Here is a 12,288-nt window from a genome sequence, read left to right on the forward strand (position 1 = left end):
TGTAATCAGTTAAGTTTGCTTTGTTCAATGACACCACTAGAGCACAGATTTATTAATCATTGGCTATTCGATGTAAAACTTTTGGTAATTTAGACACGTCTAAGAGAGGAAACCTTCCATTAGTAGTAAATGATCTTTTATATGCACCATCCCACAGACAGAACATAACATACCATATCATAGCCTTTGATTTAGGAGATAACCATATTGAGTTTTTCGATTTGCGGGTGTTATGTCAATTTGATCCCGAAAATGTTATTTTTGACAATAACACCCGCAAATCTAAAAACTCAATATGGTTATGCCCATTGTAAACTGAATCATTTTTCTACAGAACTGACTGTATATTTGGTATTTCTTGAAAAACCCCACCTGGCTACATTCTAACTCTAGACCCTTGAATCGTCAACTTCACCTGTTCCAATTGCTAATGACGTCACCTTTATAATGACGTCATTAGCTTTCTGGGTGTTATTTGATCCCAGAAAAATAATGTAATTAACCAATCACAATACAGAACGCACTCGCTGTCAGTTTACAAATACCAGTCATAATGCACTAGCTAGGAAAAAGAAAATAGCCCAATGGGCCACCGACAGGGATCAATCCTAGACTGACCATACATCAGACGAAACATTTTAACACAGGGCTATGTCCCGCCCTGGCTGTAATCACATGCAAAGTAGGTTCCTGCATCTACTGAATACAGTGAGAGGTCTAATCATGGAAAGTAAGTTCCTGCATCTACTGAATACAGTGAGGGGTCTAATCATGGAAAGTAGGTTCCTGCATCTACTGAATACAGTGAGGGGTCTAATCATGGAAAGTAGGTTCCTGCATCTACTGAATACAGTGAGGGGTCTAATCATGGAAAGAAGGTTCCTGCATCTACTGAATACAGTGAGGGGTCTAATCATGGAAAGTAGGTTCCTGCATCTACTGAATACAGTGAGGGGTCTAATCATGGAAAGTAGGTTCCTGCATCTACTGAATACAGTGAGGGGTCTAATCATGGAAAGAAGGTTCCTGCATCTACTGAATACAGTGAGGGGTCTAATCATGGAAAGTAGGTTCCTGCATCTACTGAATACAGTGAGGGGTCTAATCATGGAAAGTAGGTTCCTGCATCTACTGAATACAGTGAGGGGTCTAATCATGGAAAGAAGGTTCCTGCATCTACTGAATACAGTGAGGAGTCTAATCATGGAAAGAAGGTTCCTGCATCTACTGAATACAGTGAGGGGTCTAATCATGGATCATGGAAAGTAGGTTCCTGCATCTACTGAATACAGTGAGGGGTCTAATCATGGATCATGGAAAGTAGGTTCCTGCATCTACTGCATCTACTGAATACAGTGAGGGGTCTAATCATGGAAAGTAGGTTCCTGCATCTACTGAATACAGTGAGGGGTCTAATCATGCAAAGTACATTCCTGCATCTACTGAATACAGTGAGGGGTCTAATCATGGAAAGTAGGTTCCTGCATCTACTGAATACAGTGAGGGGTCTAATCATGGAAAGTAGGTTCCTGCATCTACTGAATACAGTGAGGAGGTCTAATGATGGAAAGTAGGTTCCTGCATCTACTGAATACAGCGAGGGGTCTAATCATGGAAAGTAGGTTCCTGCATCTACTGAATACAGTGAGGGGTCTAATCATGGAAAGTAGGTTCTGCATCTACTGAATACAGTGAGGGGTCTAATCATGGATCATGGAAAGTAGGTTCCTGCATCTACTGAATACAGTGAGGGGTCTAATCATGGATCATGGAAAGTAGGTTCCTGCATCTACTGAATACAGTGAGGGGTCTAATCATGGAAAGTAGGTTCTGCATCTACTGAATACAGTGAGGGGTCTAATCATGGAAAGTAGGTTCCTGCATCTACTGAATACAGTGAGGAGGTCTAATCATGCAAAGTACGTTCCTGCATCTACTGAATACAGTGAGGGGTCTAATCATGGAAAGTAGGTTCCTGCATCTACTGAATACAGTGAGGGGTCTAATCATGGAAAGTAGGTTCCTGCATCTACTGAATACAGTGAGGAGGTCTAATCATGGAAAGTAGGTTCCTGCATCTACTGAATACAGTGAGGGGTCTAATCATGGAAAGTAGGTTCCTGCATCTACTGAATACAGTGAGGGGTCTAATCATGGAAAGTAGGTTCCTGCATCTACTGATACAGTGAGGAGGTCTAATCATGGAAAGTAGGTTCCTGCATCTACTGAATACAGTGAGGGGTCTAATCATGGAAAGTAGGTTCCTGCATCTACTGAATACAGTGAGGGGTCTAATCATGGAAAGTAGGTTCCTGCATCTACTGAATACAGTGAGGGGTCTAATCATGGAAAGTAGTTTCCCACATATACTGAATACAGTGAGGGGTCTAATCATGGTTCCTGCAAAGTGAGGGGTCTAGGTTCCTGCATCTATTGAATACAGTGAGGGGTCTAATCATGGAAAGAAGGTTCCTGCATCTACTGAATACAGTGAGGGGTCTAATCATGGAAAGTAATTTCCCACATAAACTGAATACAGTGAGGGGTCTAATCTTGGAAAGTAGGTTCCTGCATCTACTGAATACAGTGAGGGGTCTAATCATGCAAAGTAGGTTCCTGCATCTACTGAATACAGCGAGGGGTCTAATCATGCAAAGTAGGTTCCTGCATCTACTGAATACAGCGAGGGGTCTAATCATGCAAAGTAGGTTCCTGCATCTACTGAATACAGCGAGCGGTCTAATCATGCAAAGTAGGTTCCTGCATCTACTGAATACAGCGAGGGGTCTAATCATGCAAAGTAGGTTCCTGCATCTACTGAATACAGCAAGCGGTCTAATCATGCAAAGTAGGTTCCTGCATCTACTGAATACAGCGAATGGTCTAATCATGCAAAGTAGGTTCCTGCATCTACTGAATACAGCGAGCGGTCTAATCATGCAAAGTAGGTTCCTGTATCTACTGAATACAGCGAGGGGTCTAATCATGGAAAGTAGGTTCCTGCATCTACTGAATACAGTGAGGGAGGGGTCTAATTATGCAAAGTAGGTTCCTGCATCTACTGAATACAGTGAGCGGTCTAATCATGCAAAGTAGGTTCCTGCATCTACTGAATACAGCGAGGGGTCTAATCATGCAAAGTAGGTTCCTGCATCTACTGAATACAGCGAGGGGTCTAATCATGCAAAGTAGGTTCCTGCATCTACTGAATACAGTGAGGGGTCTAATCATGGAAAGTAGGTTCCTGCATCTACTGAATACAGTGAATAATCATGCAAAGTAGGTTCCTGCATCTACTGAAACCAGTGAGGGGTCTAATCATGCAAAGTAGGTTCCTGCATCTACTGAATACAGTGAGGGGTCTAATCATGGAAAGTAGGTTCCTGCATCTACTGAATACAGTGAATAATCATGCAAAGTAGGTTCCTGCATCTACTGAATACAGTGAGGGGTCTAATCATGGAAAGTAGGTTCCTGCATCTACTGAATACAGTGAGGGGTCTAATCATGCAAAGTAGGTTCCTGCATCTACTGAATACAGTGAGGGGTCTAATCATGGAAAGTAGGTTCCTGCATCTACTGAATACAGTGAGGGGTCTAATCATGCAAAGTAGGTTCCCGCATCTACTGAATACAGTGAGGGGTCTAATCATGGAAAGTAGGTTCCCGCATAAACTGAATACAGTGAGGGGTCTAATCATGGAAAGAAGATAGTGGTGCATTAGTAGCAGCTGCAGAAAAATAAATAATCACCACATTATGACTACTGTAGGATAAACAAATGATTAATATATAAAACACACCTTATCTTTCAAGAACTGCTCGACTTCTTGATGTGGAACAAAATCTGACCACTGAAGACCAGATGACCGCCACAAATCTCCTACAATCTTGTGACCCTGATTGTGAAAAGAATCAATGGAAATATTCTGAGAGAAAACAAGATTAATTACATTAAAAGAAATACCCGAAATCGGATTTCTTTGTTTAAAGACATGCACCAAAGCAAGCATAGCATGGGGTTAACCTCTAAACTGGTTACTATAAATTACAGCCCTGGTAATATAAGGTTATGACACATCAAGTTTAAAATTCATATTACTTACTATTATTGTGGAGAACAAAGTACTGTTTGGACTGACATGTGGTAGCCTCCAGGCAACCAAAACGATTCTTAAACTATTTCAATTCCTAATTCCACATCTTCCAATAAGAACAAAATTAAACTTTTAATAACCAATTTCAACACAAAAGAGTTTACAATTCATCCCCTTTCACATGAAATGATAATTTAGTTTCTACAACTAATACCATAAGCTTTACGTCAGTTTTAAGAGATATTCCACCACCACCACCACCACCACCACCCCCACCCCCCCCCCCCCCTTCCGATCTGGCAAATTCTCCCATCTTTAAACTCTTTTGTTGTTAATCTCCGTATCCCAGTCCTTGTCTTTTTAACGCTAGAGGTCCTTGCCTCATTGTCATTTGTGCCACACACTGCCAGATTCGATCACTTATGACATTATCAAGAGGCACCTGTGACCTCCTATTTTATCCCCTACATCTGGCAATCAAAAGAGCCAAGAGTCAGACCAGCTTTATTAGTGGCTATGCTTACAGTGTTTGCTCTATTACATCACTCACCAGTTCTCGACTGGCATCATGCAAGATTTCAGCGACCAAGATGCCAGCTTTATTAGTGGCTATGCTTACAGTCTTTGCTCTATTACATCACTCACCAGTTCTTGACTGACATCATGCAAGATTTCACAGACCAAGATGCCAGCTTTATTAGTGGCTATGCTTACAGTGTTTGCTCTATTACATCACTCACCAGTTCTTGACTGACATCATGCAAGATTTCAGCGACCAAGATGCCAGCTTTATTAGTGGCTATGCTTACAGTGTTTGCTCTATTACATCACTCACCAGTTCTCGACTGGCATCATGCAAGATTTCAGCGACCAAGATGCCAGCTTTATTAGTGGCTATGCTTACAGTCTTTGATCTATTACATCACTCACCAGTTCTTGACTGACATCATGCAAGATTTCACAGACCAAGATGCCAGCTTTATTAGTGGCTATGCTTACAGTGTTTGCTCTATTACATCACTCACCAGTTCTTGACTGACATCATGCAAGATTTCAGCGACCAAGATGCCAGCTTTATTAGTGGCTATGCTTACAGAATTTGCTCTATTACATCACTCACCAGTTCTTGACTGACATCATGCAAGATTTCAGCGACCAAGATGCCAGCTTTATTATTCTCTATCAGAGGTTTGCAAGCTTGCTGCAAGAAGCTCAAAGGAACACTTCCATCCTGTATCATTGGCCCAATAAGCTCTCCTAAATATTTCCATATCTTGGGAATATCAATTTCCTTATCTTCAGCAAACTGCAGAATTTCAGTTAAACTGAAAAAACAAAACAAAAACAATTGACTGAATTTTTACGTTACTTTAATAACAAGCAAGCATTCTGACAGTACTGCTAAAGCAATACATGTTCCCTACTGTTAATAACTATATAACATCTTTATTTCTTCATGAATTCATGAAAATAAGCATAAACCCCAACATATTTACATCTAAACTGGATGAACAATTAAAACTGACATATTCGACTTTTATAATCGATCATCACTTCAGTAGTGCCCAACCAAACAATTTGTTTAATATAATCCATCATTGGAACATATCTAATCAAAGTCATCGATTATCTAACACTGTACATGTACCTCAGGTAACCTTAGTACAGAGAAGGAAAATACATCAATGAAGGCTGGTAAAGGCTCACCCTTTTAAGTAAGTATCGACACTTATCAAATTTTGTCTGATGAGATCATGGAGGAAAGCCCCGGTCTGGCGTCTAGCTGGTTTGGAACGTTCAAGCACATGGTTTATTGCAGTCTGTACAAATACATGTATCATGCTTGGACATCGTAACTCTGTCACACACAAAACTGCTTCCTAAAAAAAATTGAACATAACAACCCAGTAATGTCAGGGATCATTGTTCATGGCAAAAAAAAGAAAGAAAACTAAACTGTATTTACAACATATACATTTATTTTTATTTACAGAATGTTTGAGAACAGCACAGAGAAACAATAGTTGTCATGGAAATTTCTTAAATCTGTACCACTTTCACAGTATGTGATTGATTATTATATTTTAAGTATGAAATGTAAAAGCTGACCAAAAAAACCCAAACAAACAAAAAAAGAAAAAGAAAAAAGATTTAAAAAAAAGAATGAAAACAAAAAGAAAAGTGGGGGAAAAAAAGAGAAGAGTACATAAAAAAATACATTCAATATTAATCCTAAATTTCTGTTTCATTTTTCAAAACCACTACATTGGTCTGTCTACATACTGGGGCAAACATTTTTTACAACTTTGATAATACACATTTTGTTTCACAATCAACACACCTTTTTGTCTTGTATATGCAAATATTCATCGATAATTGCCCTTGTTTTGAGTTCCATTTCGTCCACAGTCCATTCTTTAACCACTTCCACCTGCTTCTCAGTTTCTTTCTGTCTGGGTTCTCGTGTTCGACTGCCTTCTCGGCTCGCTGGTGCAGATGGAGGGGTTGATCTCCCACTCACAATTGTTCTGTAATTGAAAGGCAAGAATATTTATTGTTTCATGACACCTCAGCACTTTAACTACATCTGTTTGATGTGCAACACACCAAAGGCTGTGGTGCCCATTGCAACATGGCCCTACACTTTTTCTGTTATTTTATGCTAAAAAAACAAAAAACCAAGGAAGCAAATGCTATATTTAAAATCACGATATTCAAAATGTTCTTGGAGAAGCATTCCTTTGAACCCCTAGTAACAGGCTCAGGCCCTTTGGTTAATTTCTCAAATTTCCATCCCCCAGACCAGACAATGCCTCCCCTCCCACACCCCCAAACTTTCAAACACTAATACCTGCATATCATTTCTTTGACAGAGTAATCTACTGTTCGCTACAGAAACTACATGAAACTAGATTCTAGACTTTAGAATAAAATCCAACATTTCCCACTCACTAATATAATGTATTGGTTTAAATCGCATTAAAATGTTTTACTGTCACATTGAAAACCTAATAGCATTAGAATCGCATTATCTAAGTTTTAAAAGCTATTTTCCAAAGCCACACTTAAAGCCTACCTGGCACTGGCAATTGCTCGCTCTCTCTCCAGTTCCTGAGACCCATGCCCACCAAGTCGTCCTTTCTGGAAGGATCCTGGCATACGACCTTGACCTCTGTGAGGACTCGAACCACGACCAAACGCACGTGATCGATGGTCATCCTCTTTACTCAAAGCCGCATATCTGAAGGAAGGAAATACTTTAATTAACGATGCACTCAACACATTTTATTTACGGCATATCTGAAATAAATATTAAGTGTCCACATAATATCCAAGTACTGCAGTAAAGAGAAGCAGCTACTAAATGCTCACATAAACAGCTTTATGTATAGGAAGGAATTTATTCTGTTTAGTGGTTTTGCGAATATGGCCGTTATCATTTCAAGAAACTGAGGCCAATGTTAACCTGGTGTCATTCAATTCCAAATCAACAAATATTTAGTGCCTCCCAAGTACTTTGGCAATGTACCCACAGAATTTTCAAATTAAAATTCCCTGTATTTTCCCTGAACTTTCCCTGTTGTAAAATATTTTCCCCGTCTGACATCCATGATTTTTTTATTGTATACAAGGGCCTGCTGACACCCCCAATAGCCGTGCCTTCATCTCCAAATACCATAATCAACATATTGTGAGAATATATATACACTGTGTATGTGTACATTTCAATTAATTAAAAAAAATGTCCAGTTTTCCAGTTAATGTTAATGTTGTCTAGTCATAAAAACTACAAATGTTCATGGTGGTCCTTGGGGAAAACATTAAGTATTATGTTGTATTTAACTACATGTAAAAGCTACATGCTGAATACTTTTATATACTAGATTAAGTCTGGTATAACCTTCTACTCACATCTGTGTTTAAATTTGTATTAATACAGCAATCATAAAGATGGGTAACAGATTAATAGACTTTACAAACATTATTTGTTCAAAGTTCAGCAAATAATATTTCAAACATCTGAACTGTCTTTATATTTTGAAGCAACTTGTCTGTGCATGTAAGCAAACACATACATGGGCATTTTAAACTGAGATTCCAATGTTCCTGTATCATTAATAGCTGTGGAGACTTATTTTGCCTTATAAACTAATAATAAAGGCTTTGGATCAGAATGTATTTTTCCAAATATTAAAAATATTTCTTTCTCTTCCAGCTTTTTTGTTTTAGATTTAATTATCACAAAAACAAGTCTTCATATTGAAGATGATTATGTATAGCAGAAATGTTAGTAAAGCAGATCTAAGACTACACCATGTCATTGTTAACAATACATTAGGATGGCATAACCAAATTAAATTAACCAACATTTCTGATATACATAGAATAAGCTCTGGAGCAATGTTGGTTTATTTCTGTTTCGACTTCCTGTGTTTTGGGTGCTATATGTAGATCATATAAACAGGACATTTTCCTTGGTGGTACAGTTTGATATAGTGATGATTTCTCAATAAAAATAGATAATTTTTGAAACACACAAGGAATCACCAGTAGCTATCATTCGATACCCTTATGAAAAAGATAAAGAAATCCAAAACACCAATATCTTAGGTTTATTACATTTTTACATTATTTTCTATACATATCCATGTATATACAATATAAACAACTTGTATATACATGGATATGTATAGAAAATCTAGGACTTGACAAAATTCCCTGATATTTTCCCAGATTCCATTACATCCAAATAAAATTCCCTGTATTTCCCCTGAATCCGACTAAAATTTCGAATTCCCTGAATTTTCGTTGCATGTAACTTTTAAAAATAATTTTCCCTGTTTTCCCTGTGCCGTGGGTAACCTGTTTGGTCTCAGATTCACTTGAGTTTCTCGCAACTATATCTTTGTCATCCACATGAAAATCCAAAATTTGGGCTCTATTCCACGTACTAGAAGTTTAAATGGTAATTTTGCTAACCATGGTTTGAAAATTGCTGCCACATCAAGTCCCATTATTCCAGCAAATAATGTCTATAGAAACCCGATATTTTGGGTGGGTACTTCAGGTTATAAAGGTTTGATGGCAGTACTAAACCAAATACTTCTGGCTAGGTTTCATTCGAGTTGTACCCAATGCTTATAGAGAGAACACCACAAGTCCATTTGGTGATAAATATGAGTGAAAAATGTTCTGTTTTCGAATCAGTAGCCTTGTCTTGAAAACCAATATGGGGTAGTCATAGATTGACTCATATCAGAAATGAGCAGATTGCCGCCCCCAAATTTTTTTGATTCACTTTAAGGATGAGGGGTGGTAGTATTTATATCCGTGGCATTTATGTCGATTGATACGATGCAGGTAGGAATATAGTCACATATATTACTATTGTCATCTATGGGATTTGATTTGGTAGAATACACCCCATATAAAAGATTGGTAAATACTGATTTTAAGAGACAACCAATTTTGTTGTCTTTCTCCATGAAAAGGTATGTGGATATAATTGAACATACCTACTCTGTTTGCAGTGATGCACTTTTTTGATTGTCAATGCAATGTCGTGGTAAAATGATTACCGAAACATTTTAATGCCACTTTACAGTAACTTCTGAAAATAATCTGAATTTACACAAATAATACATGAAAAGATTTTAATTGATGTTCAAATGTAGCACTAACCTGTTTTTTTAAGTATGTGGATCATATCTACTTACCCATGTGTTTGCAGCATGCACTTTTGCTACCACGACAATGTCGTGGTAAAATTGATTTGCAACCACACTATACTAACGTCTGCAAATTATCAGAATTTCAAAGGCTGGAATGTCGATAATTAACATCCAAATTGTTTTCTCTGTTGCCTGGAGTATTGGGTCTCTCTCCTCCTGTGATGGCCTAAGTACCACCACACACACACACACCCACCCCCAACCATCCACCGCCGGGCCAGTGGACTGTTGTCATCAGAACTCTGCAAGCAAGGAATGGGTTAAAACTGACAGGAAACATACATCTAACCTTATCTGAAGTAACTGCATGGGTCCCTGTGTTGATTTCCGGTCATGTTTTTTTATAGCTTACCTTCTGTTTTAAATATGAAGCTTCGCTTTCTGGTCTGGACGTACTTTTTTGGGTCTGTTGTTTTTCAGTCAAATTTGGATTATTTTCGTGTGATCAATATTTGATGTGTTTTGTACGGATTCGTTTCTGTAATTGTGTTATCTTTTTTGTTGTATCATTTTGGCGTAAACACTTGTTTTCAAGTGGCTTTTTCTACAAGATAGTCTCTTTAATACCGGTGAACGTCTGTGTGGTCGCCATTTGCTTTATGGGGGTTAAACGTAGCCCACAGGAATACATCGCCAAATGTGCTTGGTACTAGAATCGACCACTGGGTGCCTATTGTCAAAAGATTTCCTTCTGGGGTATTTTGGTATAGCAGTCTTACCATAACCTTTTATATATGAAGCCATTATATGGATAAATACATCTGGAATGACCACTGTTGAATTGTTTCAAATTTCCATTTGTACAAAATTATTTTCGACAAAAATCTATATTTTCGACAAAACTTTACAAAGTTCAGAAATGTAATTTTAATAATGTAAAAATGTTTTATTTGCTAAAAACTTTTATTCAATGGTTACAAAACTCAGAACAGTCGTCCTAATACTGAACCTGAATGATCATATTCTTGATAAATATGTACTCACTTTGTTAATTCTAAGCTTGGACAAGTCAATGTTACGTTCAGTGTTTCTCTTGCGGGCCTTGCTTCTGACAGTGATCCAGCCGTACTCTCCCATTCCTCCCTGGCCCCCTTGAGATGGACCACGAGGTGCTAAAACAATCACACACATGGTCAAAATTTCATCAAAAAGTAAAAAGAAGAAAAAAGAGAAGAAAAAAACAAAATGTAGAGAACTTGGGATCGGTGTCTTTTTTCATGACTACTTAAACTGACCTCAAACAAATGACATTTCTCAACTAAAATACGACTATTTCACACCACACACAAAAGAAGTTTAAATTTACCTGAAATTACAGTAAAGTTTCTATTGGTACAAGTGTTTTCGAACTGCTTCTCAGGTTCTAGCATTTGCTTCTAAATGGCAATGTCAGAAGCAAAGATTGCTACCCATTCCACCCAATGAAGTTTGAGCCTGGCTAACAGTTATTTTTTAAAGCTGGTCAGAATAAACAGAAAACCCATTGCCATCATGATCTTTTATATGCATTTTCCAACAGATTAACAGTACATAACACAGACGTAGATACCAAATTATGGATCACTAGTTGAATGCAGTAATTAAAAATATATATATATATATGAGCCTTTACAGTTCAACATAATAATGACATGGATCATTATTTGGCTTTGATCACATTAGTACGAGATTCCTTGTGAGTTATAAGACTGAACATACATCTATTTCGCTTCATGGGTTGTTGGGCATTAATCTGTGAAATCATATGGCGCTGAATCTCTTCTTGTTTAGCCTCTCGGTGTATCTGCTTGATTGTTTTTGGTTTATTTTCATCTCTTCTTGGCACCCACCGGTTCTATTAAAATTTTTTTTTAAATCTATAATATAATATAATGAACACATGTATCATAAAATGTTTGAAGACACTAAACATTAAATTTGTTTCAAGGCTACAACCACTTACAGAGAAGTGAACATGTGATTGGTTATAAATGTGAGTGTGTTGGTTGTAAAAAATAATAGTTTCATCTGGGTAAAAAAAATAAGCAATTTTATTTCATCTACTACCAATGTGTCAAGTAGCCTTGTGCTTGAAACATGTATGGGGTACTTGTAAAAAAAAGTACTCGAATTTTGTGCAGAACTAGGGTAGTCATAGACGCTACCCGTTATCTCAGAAACGAGCAGCTTGACCCCCAATTTTTTCTGATTCACTTTAAGTGTGAGGGGTGGTAGTATTTATATCCTTGGCGTTTATGTCGGTTGATACGTTGCAGGTAGGAGTTTTAGCCACATATGTTACTATTGTCGTCTGTGGGATTTGATTTGGTAGTATACACCCTAATATACTATTTTCTTGCCAGAAGGACAATTATTTACAAATATAAATATAGCAAAAAAAGTTTAGTTGTGGAATTATTCAGAGGACTTTCAAAGGATTGGACTAAGTCTAATAATCAAAGATTGTTGAAATTTATAGG

At 37.6% G+C, this 12,288-nt stretch overlaps 1 protein-coding gene across 1 annotated transcript in view; it reads right to left on the bottom strand.

Annotated features, from left to right (window-relative positions):
* LOC121389765 (eukaryotic translation initiation factor 4 gamma 1-like) overlaps window positions 1-12,288 on the bottom strand; it is a 45,883-nt gene that overhangs the window by 4,291 nt on the left and 29,304 nt on the right. Inside the window, exons 10-17 of the mRNA XM_041521414.1 lie at window positions 11,528-11,663; window positions 10,814-10,941; window positions 10,022-10,071; window positions 7,174-7,338; window positions 6,439-6,625; window positions 5,805-5,977; window positions 5,218-5,422; window positions 3,804-3,899 (exon numbers count right to left, since the gene is read on the bottom strand). Coding sequence (XP_041377348.1) covers window positions 3,804-3,899; window positions 5,218-5,422; window positions 5,805-5,977; window positions 6,439-6,625; window positions 7,174-7,338; window positions 10,022-10,071; window positions 10,814-10,941; window positions 11,528-11,663 — 1,140 coding nt within the window. The remainder of the gene's footprint in view (window positions 1-3,803; window positions 3,900-5,217; window positions 5,423-5,804; window positions 5,978-6,438; window positions 6,626-7,173; window positions 7,339-10,021; window positions 10,072-10,813; window positions 10,942-11,527; window positions 11,664-12,288) is intronic.

Source organism: Gigantopelta aegis, chromosome 15, assembly GCF_016097555.1.
Source record: "Gigantopelta aegis isolate Gae_Host chromosome 15, Gae_host_genome, whole genome shotgun sequence".
NCBI lineage: Eukaryota > Metazoa > Mollusca > Gastropoda > Neomphalida > Peltospiridae > Gigantopelta > Gigantopelta aegis.